Source organism: Maniola hyperantus, chromosome 12, assembly GCF_902806685.2.
Source record: "Maniola hyperantus chromosome 12, iAphHyp1.2, whole genome shotgun sequence".
Lineage (NCBI taxonomy): Eukaryota > Metazoa > Arthropoda > Insecta > Lepidoptera > Nymphalidae > Maniola > Maniola hyperantus.
In genome coordinates this window covers 74,085-93,284 of record NC_048547.1, presented here as the reverse complement: position 1 = coordinate 93,284, position 19,200 = coordinate 74,085, and the positions used below count along the sequence as shown (strand labels likewise).

The window sequence follows — 19,200 nt, the reverse complement described above, 5'->3', positions numbered from 1 at the left end:
GTACGTAATCGAAATGGCACGAACACATACGATGTGGTTCGGCTTCGGCTCTTCGGAACGCCGTTCCGGCAGCACTTTTTAGAATTTTAATATAGGTACCTTCGAGTCAAGAGTGAATATGCATCTTCGAGGCGAGCGCTCCATCTTGGGCTGCATCATCACTTGCCAATAAATCTGATTGCAGCCAAGCGCTAACCGCTAGTCTATAAATAATAAAAAACAGTTTTGCAACGCGTCAATCAAAAAGGTGAATATTTGCAAATCGTTTAGATGACAAGTCACGTATCGGCTCGTGCTGACCCGAGGTGCGGACTTCTGCTGCTCATGGTGACGGCTCATCGTGACGGCTCATCGTGACGGCGCGGCGCCTGCAGCTGGCGGTACAGCTGCAGCGACAAGGACGCAGTACGCACCATGTCTGCGGGGCGGCGGCGGGTCGGGCGTGCGGCTGCGGCGCGGCGCCTGCAGCTGGCGGTACAGCTGCAGCGACAAGGACGCAGTACGCACCATGTCTGCGGGGCGGCGGCGGGTCCGGCGTGCGGCTGCGGCGCGGCGCCTGCAGCTGGCGGTACAGCTGCAGCGACAAGGACGCAGTACGCACCATGTCTGCGGGGCGGCGGCGGGTCGGGCGGGCGGCTGCGGCGCGGCGCCTGCAGCTGGCGGTACAGCTGCAGCGACAAGGACGCAGTACGCACCATGTCTGCGGGGCGGCGGCGGGTCGGGCGTGCGGCTGCGGCGCGGCGCCTGCAGCTGGCGGTACAGCTGCAGCGACAAGGACGCAGTACGCACCATGTCTGCGGGGCGGCGGCGGGTCGGGCGTGCGGCTGCGGCGCGGCGCCTGCAGCTGGCGGTACAGCTGCAGCGACAAGGACGCAGTACGCACCATGTCTGCGGGGCGGCGGCGGGTCGGGCGTGCGGCTGCGGCGCGGCGCCTGCAGCTGGCGGTACAGCTGCAGCGACAAGGACGCAGTACGCACCATGTCTGCGGGGCGGCGGCGGGTCGGGCGTGCGGCTGCGGCGCGGCGCCTCGGGCAGCGCCAGCAGCTGGCGGTACAGCTCCAGCTCGTGGTAGAACTCGGGCGACGCGGGCTGCGCGCGCGCTGCGCCCACACCGCCCACACCGCCCACACCGCCCACGTCGGCCGCGCCGCGCGACACCTCCGCCGTGAGCCCGTTGAGCACGAGGCGGCGCGCCGCCATCGCGCGCGCGGCCGCGCATCCGGCCTCCGACTCCGACCACTCCGACCACTCCGACCACTCCGACCACTCCGACCACTCTCACCTATACGTACTTTAACACTTCACTATACTTTTTCGCACTCATCTCTCTACCTTAGTGTTCGCACGTTCAATTTATACACGGTAGGTATCCACCAAAAAAAAAAAAAAAAAAAACCAACAAGACTTCAAAAGTGAATTAAAAATCACAAGTCGACCTACTCACTACTCACTACTCACTACCTACTCTTCTGTTCGTACTTTATACCCGTCAATAGTACAATATTATTCACCATAAATATAAATTACTTATTCATGCATAGATCTACCAAATTATTGAGTCTGAAATGGCCCGTGAAATTTTGGGACAACAGATTTCCTACTCTGGTAGGCCGAGCACTTGGCGCGCCCAATCGAGTCTCATCCAGCACTCCGCCCGCGTGGCGCCACGCCACGCCTAGCCACGCCACGCCACGCCACGCCTAGCCACGCCAGGCTGCGAGTTCCGGACTCCGGTGCTTATCATGAATGAATGAGCAATTACGTGCATGCACCGTTGCTATTATTCTTCTTCAGGCGCATGTTTAGATTTTCCCAAGGGTTTTCCGATACGATGTAAAAGTAAATTATTGAAAATAAATGATTTATTTATGCGTGGATATTTGTTTAAACGCTATATATATAGGTACCTAGATCCTTGCGACTCGTCAACAAACTACAATGCAAGGCCCGAGTAGTACTTACATATATAGGTACCTAGATCCTTGCGACTCGTCAACAAACTACAATGCAAGGCCCGAGTAGTACTTACATATATAGGTACCTAGATCCTTGCGACTCGTCAACAAACTACAATGCAAGGCCCGAGTAGTACTTACATATATAGGTACCTAGATCCTTGCGACTCGTCAACAAACTACAATGCAAGGCCCGAGTAGTACTTACATATTATTATGGTGAAAACTTTAAATGTAGTAACGTCAAACTTATGCTTCATTCATTCATTCGCGCTTCATTTTTGGCACAGCAAAAATTTTTTTTTTTTTTAAATTTTCTGAAATTCTTATATTATTTCAAACTAGCTGATGCCCGCGACTTCATCCGCGTAGAATTAGGTTTACAAATCCCGTGGGAACTCTTGATTTTCCGGGATTAAAAGTAGCCTATGTCACTCTCCAGGTCTTTATCATCTACACCAATGCAAAAAATCACGTCAATCCGTTGCACCGTTGTGACGTGATTAAAGGACAAACCTACAAACCAATAAACAAACACACTTTCGCATTTGTAATATGGGTAGTAACTAGTAATAATATGGGTACCAATTTTATTTTTAAAAAATATTTTTTTAATCTGAAATGTTTAGTAACTAGACGATAAACGAGCCGAGTAGATACCTACCTACTAAAAGTTTTAAACAAAAATTATTATTTAGTAAGTACTTACCTACTTATCGTTTCACAAACTTGTCCAGTGTCGTCTCGTAGGTAACTAATGTAGTACCAATCATTATTAACTATTAGTTACAACATTGAAAAAGTTTGTGAAACTTTTTCATTTTATCATCGAAATACATTTTTATAAACATAAACAACCTTATAATAAATAATACAGCAATAAATAATACGTAATAAATAAAGTTTTCATCAGTAAGTTTTCGTAACGTAAGTGGAACTCCGCGGGTTCCGCCGCGCGCCGCAGCAACGAGCGACGTGTCCTCGGCGGGCGGCGCGACTCGCGACACTGCTGTTCTGCTGTTGCTGCGCGCCGCCGCCGCGCCGCACCGCCGCACGCCGCCGGACGAGTCGTAATTACACCCTGTTGCTTGCAAGCCTTCCGGGGAGTTAGCAGCGCTGTGAGTACTCTGTGTACTACGTATACATAGTGCACTGTGGTGAATTATTTATATTCACATAGGTATAATAAAAATTTCAAAATGACCGCAATGTAAGTACCTAAATTAGCTCAAATGTAAGTACCTCAAGGATCACATCTAGGTCCCACGTTCTTTTTAATTTTTATAAATGATTTGGCACTCAAGTTAAATTCTAAATTCAAAATGTTTGCAGACGATATGAAAATTTACAAAACTATTAACAGCCAAGCTGACGTAACAACACTACAAAATGATATTGATGCTGTTCACTCTTGGTGCACCAATAATGGTATGTCCTTAAATATTGAAAAGTGTTTCCACATTAAATTCACCAGAAGAAAAAATCCGTTAGACTGTGTCTATAAAATAAACGAGGTTATTCTTAAGGAAGTTTACAGTATGAGAGACCTTGGTGTAATTGTAGACTCCGCTTTAAGTTTTCGTCCACATATCGAGCAAATAACATCGAAAGCATCAAAGATATCTGGACTAGTCTTCAGACAAATGAAAATATTTAAGGATCCCAGTTTATCTATTCTCGTCTTCAATAGAATTGTCCGTAGCATCCTTGAATATTGCAGCACGGTATGGAGTCCAGGGTATCAAATTAATTTCGATAGAATAGAACGAATTCAAAAACGGTTTCTATACCATCTGTCTTACAAGGACTTCAAATGTAACAAATTGTTTTCGTATGATTCTCGTCTCTCTTACTATAAAATGAAATCGCTAAAGGATCGTAGAAAGATTGCGGATGTCATTTTTCTGGCAAAGCTAATGAAGGGTCTCATTGATGCACCTGAATTACTTGAACGCTTAAAGTTCGTTGTGCCTCGTGACCGTAGCCGCTTACACAATCGTAAGACTTTCTGTTTGCCTCAAGCCAAGACCAATCTCGGACATCATAGTCCGCTATATAGAATGCAATTCCTTGCAAATTGTTATAGAGATGTTATAGATATCTTCTGTGACAGTATACCCACAATAAAAAATAAATTAAGTACCTTGATAAGTTAGTAAATTGTAATAAATTAAGTACCTACCTTGATAAGTTAGTAAGTTAGGAAATCTGTGAATTGTTAGTTGTAAGTTAACTTTCTTTTTGTTTGTTAGAAACTATTTGTACAAGTTTTGTTCTTGTTTAGTTTGTTTTGATAAGTGTGTTTGTTGCGCTGTAGTTATTGTACCACCTAAACGCATGCCACGTCCACATCTAGTAGACACAATTAACAACTAATATTTCTGTATATCTATTAACTTGTTATTGTTGAGTTTTATTGTATATTAGTTTTTAATTTTACGGATCATTAAAATGAAACCATTTTACTTGGCGTCCAATAGACCACAGACAACTTTATTTTTCTTAAATATCTTAAACTAACTCTTTACTCTATTACCATAGATTCGCTTAGATAGACTAGATATTTTTAAAGGCAAAGGAAATAAATTAATTTCTATCACACTCCCCTAATTTTGTTTCCTTTGTCTTTTACACAATTTTCTTTTTTAACACAAAAACAATTTTTTTCTTTTATACTAAGTTACACAGAAATTACTTATTCAAAATTTTAACAATGTTGGTTTTTTCACTTATTTATTAAATGACAATTATATAAACAAAAAGTTGTTTTATTTTCCTTATACATAGTTTTTAGTTTAGTTACTACATTTACTAAGTTATTACTTATTACTAAAACATTCTTAAGATAAAGTTATACAATTTTAGATTAAAACAAAAGTTATATAGAATTCCTACTTTGAATTAAGTTTTAAGCAATATTTTTAAATTTTAAACACAGAATTTAATTTATACAACAATCTTATTAGCATGATAATTAAATTTGATTCTGGTTAGTACTTTAGTAAAAATGTCAGCTGTTTGTTCACTAGTTGGACAATATTTTATCATCAGATCACTGTTTTTCACTTTTTCATGGATAAATTTGAATCGAACGTCTATGTGTTTGGAACGTCTATTTATAACTCCATTCTCAATTAGTCTAATTGCACTTTGATTGTCTATAAACACTGTCACTTTAACACTAGTTAAGTCCAAGAGTTCTTGAATCACTGATTTTAAGTATAATAGTTCTTTGCAACATTCAGCTGCGGCAATGTATTCAGCCTCAGTGCTAGAAAGTGCTACTATAGGTTGACGTCTCGTGCACCATGTTACTGGGCAGTTGCTCAGGAATATTATATATCCCGTTGTGCTTCTCCTTGTTTCAGAATCTCCAGCATAGTCTGAGTCACAATATGCTGTTAGTTCGATATCTTGTTTCTCTTTCTTGTAAATAAGACCTTTCTCTTTAGATCCTTTGAGATATTTCAATATCTGTTTCAAATTGTGTACATCTTGATCGGTTGGGTTTTCTACTTTTCTGCTGCAGTAGTTAACAGCAAAACTTATGTCGGGTCTAGTTTTATTTGAAATGTATGTTAAACTTCCGAGTAGTTCTCTGTAAGGAAATTTAGTGTTCTTTGGTGATTCTATTACTTTACTCGATTCTATTGGTATCTGTGATATTTTTGTTTCCATCATATTATAATCGTTTAAGAGGTTTTCTATAAAATTTTCTTGTTTTAAGTTTAACTCATCTTCCTTTTGTATTATTTCCATACCAAGGTACTTTTTTGGGTTGTTATCTACTTTAGTTATAAATCTGTTTCCTATTTTTCTTATTATTGTGTCTATTTCTTTTTCATCTTTCCCAATTACTATTCCATCATCTACATGGATGCCTAAAAATATTGAATTTTCCTCATTTTTGAAAATACATGGTTCTGTTTTAAGTTGTAATAAACCTTGACTGTTCAAATAATTTGTAAATGTTTTATTCCACTTAAGAGGAGCTTGTTTCATGCCATACAGGGCTTTCTCTAATTTGCATATACCGTTAATATTCATTCCCTCAGGTGGATACATATAGATTTCTTCATTGTCCAATCTGCCATATAAAAATGCAGTTTTAATATCAAATGTTTTGATTTTTAAATTGTTTAGAGCAGCAATTGCTAAAATCATTCTTAAAGGACTACTGTTTATTACTGGACTGAAAATCTCATTATAGTCAATTCCCTCTCTTTGCTCAAATCCTCTGATCACAAGACGAGCTTTGTATGTGCCATCATCTTTAATCTTTAATACCCATTTATTACTTAGAATCTTTTTTCCTTTAGTCTCTTCTTCACTTACAATTTTCCAAACTTCATTTTTAATCAAAGAATTCTTTTCATCTTCAATAGCCTCTTGCCATTTATGTTTGTCTTTACCACTAATTGCTTCACTATATGTAATCATAACATAATCTTCATATCTTTGCGGTGGTTTTCGTTGTCTTTTACCTTTTGAACTTTCTGTATTGTCATCATCCTGATTTGTATCTGTTATGTCATCGGGTATATTTATTTCTTCTTCATTTGTTTTTGGTTCTTCTTCATATATTTTTTGGATTTCATTGTCTGTTTGTGTCTGTGTTGTTTCATTGTTCTTAGTGTTTTCTTCATTCATAACTTCTTCTATTTCTTTTTCCATATTTTCTTTATTTTGTAATGAGCTATGAGTTAATTCAACTATATCTTCATCATTTTCTAGGTTATTACTTTTTACTTCTTTTTTGCTTTGAACAAATTTGACATCTCTTCTTATTATTATTTCTCTGTTTTCAGAATTCCAGAGTCTATATCCAGTCGGAGCGTATCCAATCATTATAAGTTTTTCACTTCTCTCGTCTAATTTTTTTAGGGGTTTTAATATTTTTGTATAGACTTCTGAACCGAATATTTGAATATTTGTCACATTTGGTTTTTTATTTGACCACATTTCTATTGGAGTTAGTGTTTGATTATCTCGTGGAGTTCTGTTTAACAAGTAGGTTGCTGACAGTACAGCTTCGCCCCACATTTCAAATTCTAGGTTAGATTCATATAGCATAGCTCGTGCTTTCTCCATCAAGGTGCGGTTAAAACGTTCAGCTTTGCCGTTAAGTTGTGGACTGTAGGGTATTGTATAGTCTATTTTTATACCTTTGTTTTTACACCATTCTTTCAGGTTATTACTAGAATATTCTCCACCACCATCGCAGCGTATGATGCTGATTTTTTGGTTTGTGTGTCTTTCCATTTCTTGAACGTATTGTTTTAAATACATAAATACTTCACTTTTATTAGATAATAGATAGACTTGAGTATAATTTGTATAGTCATCAATAAATGTTAATATATATTTCTTTTCATCCCACGTTATGGGTGAAATCGGCCCACACACATCTGTGTGTATTGTATGTAATTTTCTTTCAGATTTTTGTCTAGTATGAAATGGTATTCTTGTTTGTTTTGCCTTCATACATATGTCACAAGTAGAGGTAAGTGTATCTATTTCCTGACTTGTTATATTTATGCCATTTACTGATTTAATAATATTTTTCAATGTTTCTTTTCCAGGATGGCCATATCTACGGTGCCACTCTTCAGCTGTTTCTTTTTTATATGAAATCAAGACATTTTCTTCAGTATTTGTGTTGATATTTATGTTATATAAACCTTTAATATTTTTTTCGCCTTGTAGTATTATTTCATCGTCCTTTTTAATAATAACATTATCTTTTGTGAATATGACAACTCCGTCTTTCTCCGTTATAGCATTAACTGACAGTAAGTTTTTTTCAAGTTTTGGAACATAAAGCACATCATCAAAGTTGCAGTTTTTAGTTTCTATTGTGCCTATATTACTTGCTGTTATTGTGTTATTCTTTTCTGCGGTTTTTATTTCTATTTCACATTGTTTTTTATTATGTAATATTAAGTCGTTATTTGTCATGTGACTGGTACAGCCTGAATCGATTATGAAATTTTCATTGACGGCCAGAAAAGATACTTGTTTCTTTTTCCAGAAGCAATCTTTTTCTTGATGATTGTTCTTCTTACAGACAGTGCAAAAGGTTTCTTGTTTTTATGAAAGCAGTCTTTTTCTAAGTGATTATTTTTATGACAAAATTTGCAAGATTTGAACTTTCTATTGTTATTGTTTTTATTATAGGCTTTAAATGCAACATTTTCAGTATTATTCGTGTTTGACAAGCGCTTTTCTTCAGCTAATATTCTTGAAATTAAATTGTTAATAGTTTTGTCAGAGGTTATAGTTGATTCCCATGCTGTTATGAAGCTATTGTACTGCTCAGGTAATGTGGACAGAATTTTTGAAATGAGCATGTTTTCATTTATTTGTTCACCAAGACAATTCAGTTGGTATGCTATGTTTTCAAGCGAGCTAATATGGAAGGTCATATCATGTTGTTTGTTATAAGAATATTGGAAGAATTCTTGTAAAGTATTACATTTTTGTTGGTCACTTTTCTTTTCGAAGATAAAGCATAGCTTGTTATACATTTGAGATGCAGTACTGCATGATAGTAATAATGGTAGGTGTTTACGGTCAACTGTACTGGTGATAATTTTTTTAGCTTGGGCATCTTTTTTTATTTCTTCTTTGGAGGTGTACGTTTTGTCTGTCGGATCAAGTGTGATTTCATACAAATCAGTACTTCGGAGATGAATATCTATTTGAAATTTCCATAAGGTAAACGTTTTTTCATTTGTAAGCCTTTGTATACGAGAAATTTCGTCTTTTTCCTCCATTTTGGTTTTCACGAGTTTTCACAACTCACAACTTTTTCTTACACAGTTTTATGTTTATTATTTTTACGGTATAGGTGTTTTATTATTTATTTTTACGTTTATCGGAACCACTGGTCTGCTACCATGTTGAGTTTTATTGTATATTAGTTTTTAATTTTACGGATCATTAAAATGAAACCATTTTACTTGGCGTCCAATAGACCACAGACAACTTTATTTTTCTTAAATATCTTAAACTAACTCTTTACTCTATTACCATAGATTCGCTTAGATAGACTAGATATTTTTAAAGGCAAAGGAAATAAATTAATTTCTATCAGTTATCATACAATAATTGTAGTCAGTTTTGTGGACTAATAAAAAAAAAAAAAAAAATGCAGCCCGCTGACAGACAGACGGACGGATGGACGGACGGACAGCGGAGGCTTAGTAATAGGGTCCCATTGGCACCCTTCTGATATGGAACCATAAAAACCTTTAAATGAATGAAGTATATTCTTTTTAATTCTCGTGAATTTTTCATAATTTAAAGAAAATTTCATGATTAATTTTGAATTTAAAAAGTCACTCATTTACTTTGGAGACCGTTTACATTTTTTAGGTTCTAAAGTGGTCCATAAAAGTTTTTAGAAATTGTATTTAATGGGTGTTAGAGGTCAGTAAAATACAGGAACTGAACTTAAACACTTATTTAATTAATTAAAAACTGGAGACAATTCCGGGACACGTCACACCAAACCAACAATAATACGAAGAGAAATGTCCTGTTGTAGAAAAATAGCCAATAAAGTTCTTGCGCTATTGCTCGCACTATTATTGCAGGCGAATGTCTTGAACAGAAATCATGCCATTGGCGCCATTTTTTAATCTTTTTGTCTTGAAGTTTTGTAACTACTGCGCTCGAACAATTATTTTGAACTTTTGATAAAATTTTAGTCATGTTCCATTTAAATCGTAATTTTTAAGGTCATACTTAAGTTCATGGTTACTAATTACCACATAAAAAAATTGTCCAAGAACGTTCTACATAGAGATTAAAAAAAAAAAAATCATAAAAAAATTCATAGCTCCTAAACTACTGAAAATCGCTGAACATACATAGGGGTGATTTAGATACCCCTTAATATAAGGTATTACTTAACAGAAGGGGATGGCGGGGTCTGTAAGACCCCGCCATCCCTTTCGTAGGTTATTTCTTTTTTTACCACCCAGAAAAAAGTCGTCGCCGGGCCCCGATCGACGAGGAGAGACCACCCACTATGGTTAGGGGTCTCTTCCCTCCTCCCAACTCCATTATGTTCATGATATCAAAAAAAATTACAAAAACATAACCTCAAAATAAGATTTTTAAAAATTCATACGGTTACGATTGCAGTAACTATGAGTTACAACAACCTTGCTCGGGATTCGAACTCGGCACGTTTGCTCTCCTGTCGCAACAACAACTGTTGTTGTACGTAGGTACAGCAACAACTGTTGTTGTACGTACAACAACGTAAGCTGCTTAGCATTAAAGGAAGTAAAAAACGAAACGAGCGAATGATTGCAGTTATATTTTATTGTTGTCACAACATAAAATATATTTTTATTTACTTATCATAATCGTACATCGGTAGTACATTATCTATACTATAATACTATCGCCTATCGAGCGTCTGTGAGGATGCGGCGGCTACAGGCGGCGCGGGTCGAGCGCGTGGGGCGCGGCCTGCGCCGGCCAGCGGTGCGCCAGCAGCGCCAGCAGCGCGGTGGCGGCGCACAGCGCGGCGGCCAGCGGCAGCAGCGCGGGAACACGGACAGCGCGTGGTGCGCCGGCAGCAGCTCGCGGTCGGTGTCGTCTGTGAGGATGCGGCGGCTACAGGCGGCGCGGGTCGAGCGCGTGGGGCGCGGCCTGCGCCGGCCAGCGGTGCGCCAGCAGCGCCAGCAGCGCGGTGGCGGCGCACAGCGCGGCGGCCAGCGGCAGCAGCGCGGGAACACGGACAGCGCGTGGTGCGCCGGCAGCAGCTCGCGGTCGGTGGCGTCTGTGAGGATGCGGCGGCTACAGGCGGCGCGGGTCGAGCGCGTGGGGCGCGGCCTGCGCCGGCCAGCGGTGCGCCAGCAGCGCCAGCAGCGCGGTGGCGGCGCACAGCGCGGCGGCCAGCGGCAGCAGCGCGGGAACACGGACAGCGCGTGGTGCGCCGGCAGCAGCTCGCGGTCGGTGTCGTCTGTGAGGATGCGGCGGCTACAGGCGGCGCGGGTCGAGCGCGTGGGGCGCGGCCTGCGCCGGCCAGCGGTGCGCCAGCAGCGCCAGCAGCGCGGTGGCGGCGCACAGCGCGGCGGCCAGCGGCAGCAGCGCGGGAACACGGACAGCGCGTGGTGCGCCGGCAGCAGCTCGCGGTCGGTGTCGTCTGTGAGGATGCGGCGGCTACAGGCGGCGCGGGTCGAGCGCGTGGGGCGCGGCCTGCGCCGGCCAGCGGTGCGCCAGCAGCGCCAGCAGCGCGGTGGCGGCGCACAGCGCGGCGGCCAGCGGCAGCAGCGCGGGAACACGGACAGCGCGTGGTGCGCCGGCAGCAGCTCGCGGTCGGTGTCGTCTGTGAGGATGCGGCGGCTACAGGCGGCGCGGGTCGAGCGCGTGGGGCGCGGCCTGCGCCGGCCAGCGGTGCGCCAGCAGCGCCAGCAGCGCGGTGGCGGCGCACAGCGCGGCGGCCAGCGGCAGCAGCGCGGGCGCGCGGCGGCGCGGGAACACGGACAGCGCGTGGTGCGCCGGCAGCAGCTCGCGGTCGGCGCACTGCGCGCACGCGCCGCCGCGCGCCGCGCCCCACGCGCCGCGCCCGGCCGCGCGCTCGGCCGCCGCCCACGCCACGCCCAGCAGCCTGCACACACACAGTCACCGCTTCACCAAAGCGAAGCAAAACTATTTGAATTTAAGACAACGAATTGGCATAAGTATCTCATTTCATTGGCAGGCGAATTGTTCAGAAGCACGTGCTCGGGCGGGAACGTGAGCACGTCTTACCTGAGCGCGCCGTCGGCCGCGCGCCAGTGGCGCAGGTGCCAGAAGGCGTAGGCCACGGCCTCGCTGTCGCCGCGCCGCAGCACGTGCTCGGGCGGGAACGTGAGCACGTCTTACCTGAGCGCGCCGTCGGCCGCGCGCCAGTGGCGCAGGTGCCAGAAGGCGTAGGCCACGGCCTCGCTGTCGCCGCGCCGCAGCACGTGCTCGGGCGGGAACGTGAGCACGTCTTACCTGAGCGCGCCGTCGGCCGCGCGCCAGTGGCGCAGGTGCCAGAAGGCGTAGGCCACGGCCTCGCTGTCGCCGCGCCGCAGCACGTGCTCGGGCGGGAACGTGAGCGCGCGCAGCTCCAGCAGGTACTCGGGCACGTGCGGGTTGTAGGCGATGGCGCGCCGCAGCGCGTGCAGCGCGTGCGCCTCCGCCGCCGGCGTGCTGGCGCAGCGCGCGCGCAGCAGCGCCGCGCCGTACGCCACGGCGGCCGAGCGCGGCGCGGGCGCGTCGTCCAGGCGCGCCAGCAGCGCGTGCGCGTCTGCCCACGCGCGCTGCTCCAGCAGCACCTCCAGCAGGTTCTCGTGCAGCTGCAGCGCGGCCAGCGCGGGGTGCGCGTCGCGCGCCAGCTCGCGGAACAGACGCGCCGCGTCGCGCAGGCGGCCCAGGCGCCGCGCGCACATGGCGGCGCGCCGCTTCACGTGCGCCAGCACGGCCGCGTCGCGCCGCGCGCCCGCCACGCGCGCCGCCTCGCCCGCGCGCCAGGCACGCCGCAGCACGCGCTCCGCCTCCGCCACCGTGCCCGCCTCCTCCTCGGCCAGCAGCAGCAGCGCGGCGGCGCAGTCGGGGCGCAGCGCCAGCGCCGCGCGCGCGCACGCCACGCGCGCCGCTGGCTCGCGCTCGCGCCACGCGCGCGCCAGCGCCCCGTCCGCGCCCTCGGCCTCCGCGCCCAGCCCGAACCACGCCTGGTGCTCCTGCCCCCCACACACACACACACACACACACACACATCAAGGAAAGGTTTAGAGCCAATGAACCAAACTAGTTTTTGCTCACTGTGAAAAAAGGTGTTTTGAAATTAGAATGCTAGATAGATTGGCAATTCTTCAATTCATTGTCTCAAGAAATGTTCGGTTTGTAAAATAATATTATACAGGGTTACAGGAAAATAGGACACGACTCTGTGAATGGGTTATATATAGTACAGAACATTAGCTATCAAACAACACCTAAAGTGCTTATGCAAAAGTGTATCGTTTTCGAGTTATTCATTTTTTTTTCTTGGTAAAGGGGTGTTTGCCACTTTAAAAATTAATAAAAAAAAGGAACAACGTATTTCATCAGATTTTTTTTTATTTCTTGCTAGTACATATCCTTGTCAATAATAAACAGTTATGAAACAAGAAAAATCTTCAAGCATTTTAAAATTACAGCCCAAAAACTGTATAAGTTTTCGATTTTTAAATTTAATTCTTTGAATAACTTGCATCTGTAAAAATTACTACGGCACTTATCCTGCGGATTATTTTGAAAACATCTACGTTTCGTTAGCGATCCAATGTACAAATAAGTTACAGAAGAAATCATAAAATCAAGAAAAAATTACACAACAAATAGACCTGGTAGAAAATTCTAACAAATGCTATTGCCAAAAAATTTAATCAGAATCTATGTAAAAACGAGTTTAATGCATTCAATCATTGAAGATTATTTTTCAATGAGGTCAAAAGGTAATTTAAAATCAGTCAAGTGCGAGTCAGGCTCGCACACGAAGGGTTCTGTACCATGTCGTGAAGAAAGAAAGAAAAAAATTTACCAAGAAAAAAATAAAAAAATGAATAACTCGAAAACGATACACTTTTGTGTAAGCACTTTAGGGGTCGTTTGATAGCTAATGTCATGTACTATAACCCCTTAACATCAGTACCTGTGCGGACAAGTTCATGTCGTAGTAGGTGAGCGGCGCGCGGCGGGCGGCGCTCCACAGGCGGCCGTACTCTGCGCCGCGCAGCAGCGACATGGGGTTGCGCCACACCTTGCACTCCGCGGCCTCCGCCTCCGCGCCCGCGTCGCCCGCGCCGCTCAGCCACGGGCCCAGGTGCGTCAGCGACACCTGCACCACACCATGGACGTCGTTACAGGGAAACAGCAACACCTGCCACGATACTAACAGTATCCTACCTCGCCCATAATATACAGTATTGTTAATAATCGTCGACGATTCAGATCGTACAGATATAGTAGAATATTAACCAAGGGGATAAAGCAGTGTCTTCTGTTGCTGGTGAAGATTTAAACCGCGAGCGTAACGAAGGACTCGAGGTTTACTCCTGAGCGTAGCGAGGGTGTTAAAAACTTCGCTCGTGAATTTAAGACGAGTCCAGAGTGTAGCGAGGGATTTAAGTTCACCCAAGACTAAGACAGCTTTATCACTGAGGTAAATACTCTACTTTTCGTACCATTTGCGAAAAAATTAACACAATAATAATATGAGATAAGCATTTATTAAACGTATTTCTAGAACATTAACTTATTTATAAAAATAAATTAAAATAAACTTAATGTTTATGTACCTGTTTGAAGAAAACAAGCAATCTCATACGGCCTCGTTGGTTTTCGTAATTTTATTTAATAATCATAACTGCATAATAAATGTGTATTCCTTTTTCAAAAAGATGTATAATGCTTTATATACAAACTCAATGGTGTAAACCAAATGTAGTCTGTCTGTCTGGTGGGAGGCCTCGGCCGTGGCTAGTTACCACCCTACCGGCAAAGCCGTGCCGCCAAGCAATTTAGCGTTCCGGTATGGTAACCAAAGGTGTATGGGTTTAATAAAATCTGCCATACTCCTTCCAGGTTAGCCCGATCCCACCTTAGACTGCATCGTCACTTACCATTAGGTGAGATTGCAGTCAAGGGCTATCTTGTATCTGAATAAATAAATAAAAATGAAATAAAAATGAAATAAAAAGTTTAGTATAAATTTCGCTTGAAATTTCGGTACCTAAGTATTCCAAATTTAAATCACATTCTCTCCCTAGGGGATGAATGAAATTCAGTACAATTTTCTTTCCCTGTTTTTAACAGATTAAAAATGACTATTGTTATGTACGCTTTTTGTGGCATTGAATGTCACTTTTTTGAGCAAGTGGTACGAAAAAATACATTTATCCCTAGTTAAAGGCACACCACCGGTGTCCAAAGTTCCGATAGGAATCATTCTGACAGACTGACCTGTTCGATGAATGAGGTGCCATACTTGCGAAAGTACCACCACTCGAAGATGAGGATGAGGCCGGAGATGAGCGACGAGGTGCCCGTCAGAGCTACGTAGAACTTCGGCGTCAGCGCGCCCAGGAAAGTCGACGAGTCCCACATCGCAGCCACCCGCCGGCCGCCCGTCCAGCAGGTAGGCAGTAGGCACCAGAACAGAACTCTCAATGTATGCGTAAAAACCCAACACAGCCTCTACTAGTTTGTCACTCAATAAACCAGCATTTCAATACATTTTCTCATTCATAAGGTACAATAAACAAAATCAAATTATAAAATATGTTTTGATGGATCCATTAAACATCAATAACACAGCAGTGCGATTGTCTAAAACCTGCATCAATCATTATTACATTCTCAATTGTTCTGATTGGCTGAATTTGTGCGATTCTTGTTGCAACAATGCATTGTGGCCAATAGTGAGCGAGCATTAACCAATCAGAAATGTTTGCGATCGTGACATTGTAGCTGTCAAACAACCGCGGTAGAGCCACAGATTAATAGGGATACTAATCAAGCGAAGCGATTGTGTAGATCATAGATGACAGCTACAATGTCACGATCGCAATCAGCTCGGATTGGTTGATGCTCGCTCACTATTGGCTACAATGCATTGTTACAACAAGAATTGCACAAATTCAGCCAATCGCAATAATTGAGATTGTAATAATGATTTATGGGTTTCCCGCAATCGACAAGAGGTGCCTCTGCTGTCTAATAAAAAATAAAAAATAAAAACCGACTTCGTTACATAAACACTAAAAATTGAAAAATAATTTAATTTATTACCGAATATATTATGTATACAAGAGTTAATATAGTTCCATAATAATACTTTTTGGTGCCGGTGCCAATTAGCTTTAGCTGCGCGAATCGTCTAGACTTCATATTTTTATGGGACTCCACAATGGCACCTCATTGGCACCGACCCCAAAAAATATTATTATGGAACTATATTAACTCTTGTATACATAATATATTCGGTAATAAATTAAATTATTTTTCAATTTTTAGTGTTTATGTAACGAAGTCGGTTTTTATTTTTTTTGTAAAAAATTTTTATTTCACAATTTTTAGTGGCCCCATGGAATTGTGCTATGCCTGGTTAAAAATCTACTGTTTACTAAGCTATTACACTGATCGCGAGCAATTTACTCTTATCCGTTGAGGAGTTCCAGTATCTATCTTCGAAGATGTTCATCAGATCTTCACCAAATTGAAATGGGACCAACTTTGAAGTATACCCTTTCAAACAAAAAAAGAATTTTCAAAATCGGTCCAGGCGTTTTTGAGTAATCGGGGAACATACATAAAAAATAAAAAAAAAAAAAAAAAAAAAAAAAAAGATTCCGACGAATTGAGAACCTCCTCCTTTTTTTGAAGTCGGTTAATAAAAAGAACATTACCTACAGAGTAAAATTTGCAAGAGATTATTATTTTTTAGTCTATAGTACAGTGCGACAAGGCTATCTTGGCGCGTGGCGAAAATCAGAACTAACGTTTTGTTCTTGTTTGAAAGCCTTTGTACTCCACAGATATGTCCAGATTTGCAACTAGCGTGGCCCGCTCAGTCCCTCTCACTCAGCAGATTTTCTTACTTGTGAAATTTCATTCCTTCTATGTTCCTTCTACACTTCACGTTGTTTGTCAAATACTCACGTACCGTACTAAATACATTTTGGCAAACAAAAAAAAGTGGCCACGGTGATAAGGACAAAACATAATCATTTTGTCATTTTGGTCCTCTTAAGGGGCTTCTTCATTAACCGACTCGTCGGTCGCCACCCCTCTTACGAATGGTCTAGTGGGTTTCAAATCTGCTTAGCATTCATTTCGTCTACCCCATCCCTACATACTACCATATTATCCTAATGATACCTACAGCAACCCAAAGGCTCTTGTGAAAGATTTTGAAACATCACTCAGACCGCCAAAAAAGCGGGGGTTGGAAGACGAAGAAGCGCTTAGGAGGTACCCTAAGACGAGCAATCGTTACCAATTCAAAAAAATCTCAACCAATCTTTACACATAGTCAGTTTTGTCACGTTCTAACAAGAGCTTAAATGCATTTAAATATCTCGCTCTAACAGTAAGTGTCACAATACGGCTACTTCTTACATTTCGAGTTGTGGTTGTACTCCAATGACAAAATTAAAATAAATATTTAAAATTGTCAACTTGACATTGACAGTGCGAAGGCAAGTACTTAGTACAACGTAGATAGAGTAATAAAGTTAGATTCAGGAACGTTTGTTATCTCATGCACACTAAAAAGAGAGCACAGATAAAGTTACTAATGTAATAAACAGAGACGCAGCTAACCTATTATTTGTCCCTTGTCGTGTAACCGATTTTTTTCAAGAATACCTACGAGGAATGCAACTTTAGTTGCAAAACAAGCCATGAGAATTCGTGGCATAATTGTATTTCTCATTAGTTATTTACTTTTTTTCACATAAAAAACGTTTAATACAAATATTGTTGATCGGTTAATACAAATATTGACTACTAAACAGTGGAAATAATTGTCATGTTATTCATCGTTACGTCGTGCTATCGCTATCTTATACGGTTACACAGTACTTCATTCTACCTTTATTACTCTATCTACGTAGTACAAGCAAGTTAGCTATATTCAATAATATTCAATGACCAATGTACTCTGTGCAAGTTAGTCTGTGGTCTGTCAGTGTGGTGTGGACATTGAAGGTGAAGGATTTTTTATTCGTGAAATTTTTACGTAATACAAAAAGCGCTTGAAGTTATTCTCAGAACCGAGATGCTGGGCAGACTGGGCAAGAAGCAGATGGAGATCGCGGCGAGCTTCGCCACGTCGGCGGCGGGCTACGGCGGCTGCGCCTTCCTCGCGCTGCTCTACGTGACGGACTGGAAGGTGTTCGTCACCAGGATTCCCTACTACGGCTCCAAGTTCAAGGACCTGCCGCCCGAGGAGTAACCGCCGTGGATCGAGTGATTCTGTTCGTTCGACTAGTGTTTAATATAAGTTATAGATGTACCTCACTGACTTTTCATTTGCTTCCTTTTAGCACACCTTTAAAGTATTTTACATCACGTAGTAGTCATCCTGAAATAAATGACCAATGGGTCACATGCGGGGCATGCTCGGGGGAGTCCGTGGGGTTATTCCTCGTAGAGCAAAACAGGTAAAATGTCAAGTTTCTAAGCTGGAGGACAGGTACGTCGCTGTCGGACAGCTATTAATTATCCTTTTATAATTATTCTGTACAGATAAATAGAAACCTACGTAATAGGTATAGTTTCAATCGATCAAATTCAAAGTGGTCTTTCTGTAAAAGCTTGTTTTAGGATGCGTGTGTGTTGAGTGCCACACGTCGTCATAGCCAGTGAACATGCACTGTTGAACTAAACCCTTCCCTAATAAGCACCACCACCTTCCTCATGCTTTGGGCTATGTTATGTCAGCGACCTCTGCTCTTCTGCTGATCTCCTTTGCGGAAACTCCTAACATAGCCATCTCCATAACTCACTCTGCAACCCCTTTGAAAGAAGCGAGGGTGTGCTTCTGTGTGCACAGTTCAGCACATAAGTAGGTACCTACAAGTCTACACCTTGTAGCTTTAGTTAAGTTTATGTAAGTAAGTAATCAATTATTATCATCTTACAAATTCCACAATAATTGACAATCAAAAGTGTACAATCATTATCATTGACGATGATGATGAACACATTTTAATTTTTAGGGTTACCTCAAAAGGAAAATGGGGCTATTATAGGATCACTTTGTTGTCTGTCTGTCCGTCCGTCAAGAAAATCTATAAGGTAACCATTGACCTAGAATCATGAAATTTGGCAGGTAGGTACCTAGGTCTTTCCTTTCTTACCGTAGAACGTACCACTACCTACCGTACCTACCTTTACGTATTCCGTGCCTTTACGTAGAACACCTAGTAGGTACCTACCTTTACGTATTCTGTGCCTTTACGTAGAACACCTAGTAGGTACCTACCTTTACGTATTCTGTGCCTTTACGTAGAACACCTAGTAGGTACCAAGCTTTACGTATTCTGTGCCTTTACGTAGAACACCTAGTAGGTACCTACCTTTACGTATTCTGTGCCTTTACGTAGAACACCTAGTAGGTACCAACCTTTACGTATTCTGTGCCTTTACGTAGAACACCTAGTAGGTACCAACCTTTACGTATTCTGTGCCTTTACGTAGAACACCTAGTAGG

The 19,200-nt window shown here is 42.8% G+C and overlaps 4 protein-coding genes across 4 annotated transcripts; 2 read left to right on the top strand and 2 right to left on the bottom strand.

Moving 5' to 3' along the window:
* Nucleotides 1–348: 348 nt before the first annotated feature.
* LOC117987151 (serine/arginine repetitive matrix protein 1-like) lies at nt 349–2,930 on the bottom strand. Its single transcript, XM_034974113.2, has 2 exons — nt 2,814–2,930; nt 349–1,332 (listed from the first exon to the last, which is right to left on the bottom strand). Exon 2 carries the CDS (start codon nt 1,198–1,200, stop codon nt 349–351), a length of 852 nt encoding a protein of 283 aa, XP_034830004.1. The 5' UTR covers nt 1,201–1,332; nt 2,814–2,930.
* Nucleotides 2,931–10,394: 7,464 nt separating this feature from the next.
* Nucleotides 10,395–11,777, top strand: LOC117987150 (eukaryotic translation initiation factor 3 subunit A-like). The gene has a single exon (XM_069502367.1). The coding sequence runs from the start codon at nt 10,395–10,397 to the stop codon at nt 11,775–11,777; it is 1,383 nt and encodes a 460-aa protein (XP_069358468.1).
* Nucleotides 11,591–15,334, bottom strand: LOC117987149 (protein ST7 homolog). The gene is made up of 3 exons (XM_034974111.2): nt 14,946–15,334; nt 13,636–13,821; nt 11,591–12,682 (listed from the first exon to the last, which is right to left on the bottom strand). The coding sequence occupies exons 1-3, from the start codon at nt 15,087–15,089 to the stop codon at nt 11,951–11,953; spliced, it is 1,062 nt and encodes a 353-aa protein (XP_034830002.2). The 5' UTR covers nt 15,090–15,334; the 3' UTR covers nt 11,591–11,950.
* A 2,318-nt stretch (nt 15,335–17,652) lies between these two features.
* LOC117986848 (uncharacterized) lies at nt 17,653–18,000 on the top strand. The gene has a single exon (XM_034973773.2). It carries the CDS (start codon nt 17,764–17,766, stop codon nt 17,938–17,940), a length of 177 nt encoding a protein of 58 aa, XP_034829664.1. The 5' UTR covers nt 17,653–17,763; the 3' UTR covers nt 17,941–18,000.
* The last annotated feature ends 1,200 nt before the right edge of the window (nt 18,001–19,200 follow it).

Excerpts from the sequence above, each read along its gene's own strand:
- LOC117986848 (XM_034973773.2), top strand. The coding sequence starts at position 17,764 with ATGCTGGGCAGACTGGGCAAGAAGCAGATGGAGATCGCGGCGAGCTTC.
- LOC117987149 (XM_034974111.2), bottom strand. The coding sequence starts at position 15,089 with ATGTGGGACTCGTCGACTTTCCTGGGCGCGCTGACGCCGAAGTTCTAC. Across the intron at positions 13,822-14,945 it reads GCACCTCATTCATCGAACAG|GTGTCGCTGACGCACCTGGG; the intron begins GTCAGTCTGTCA and ends GGTGTGGTGCAG. Across the intron at positions 12,683-13,635 it reads ACATGAACTTGTCCGCACAG|GAGCACCAGGCGTGGTTCGG; the intron begins GTACTGATGTTA and ends TGTGGGGGGCAG.
- LOC117987150 (XM_069502367.1), top strand. The coding sequence starts at position 10,395 with ATGCGGCGGCTACAGGCGGCGCGGGTCGAGCGCGTGGGGCGCGGCCTG.
- LOC117987151 (XM_034974113.2), bottom strand. The coding sequence starts at position 1,200 with ATGGCGGCGCGCCGCCTCGTGCTCAACGGGCTCACGGCGGAGGTGTCG.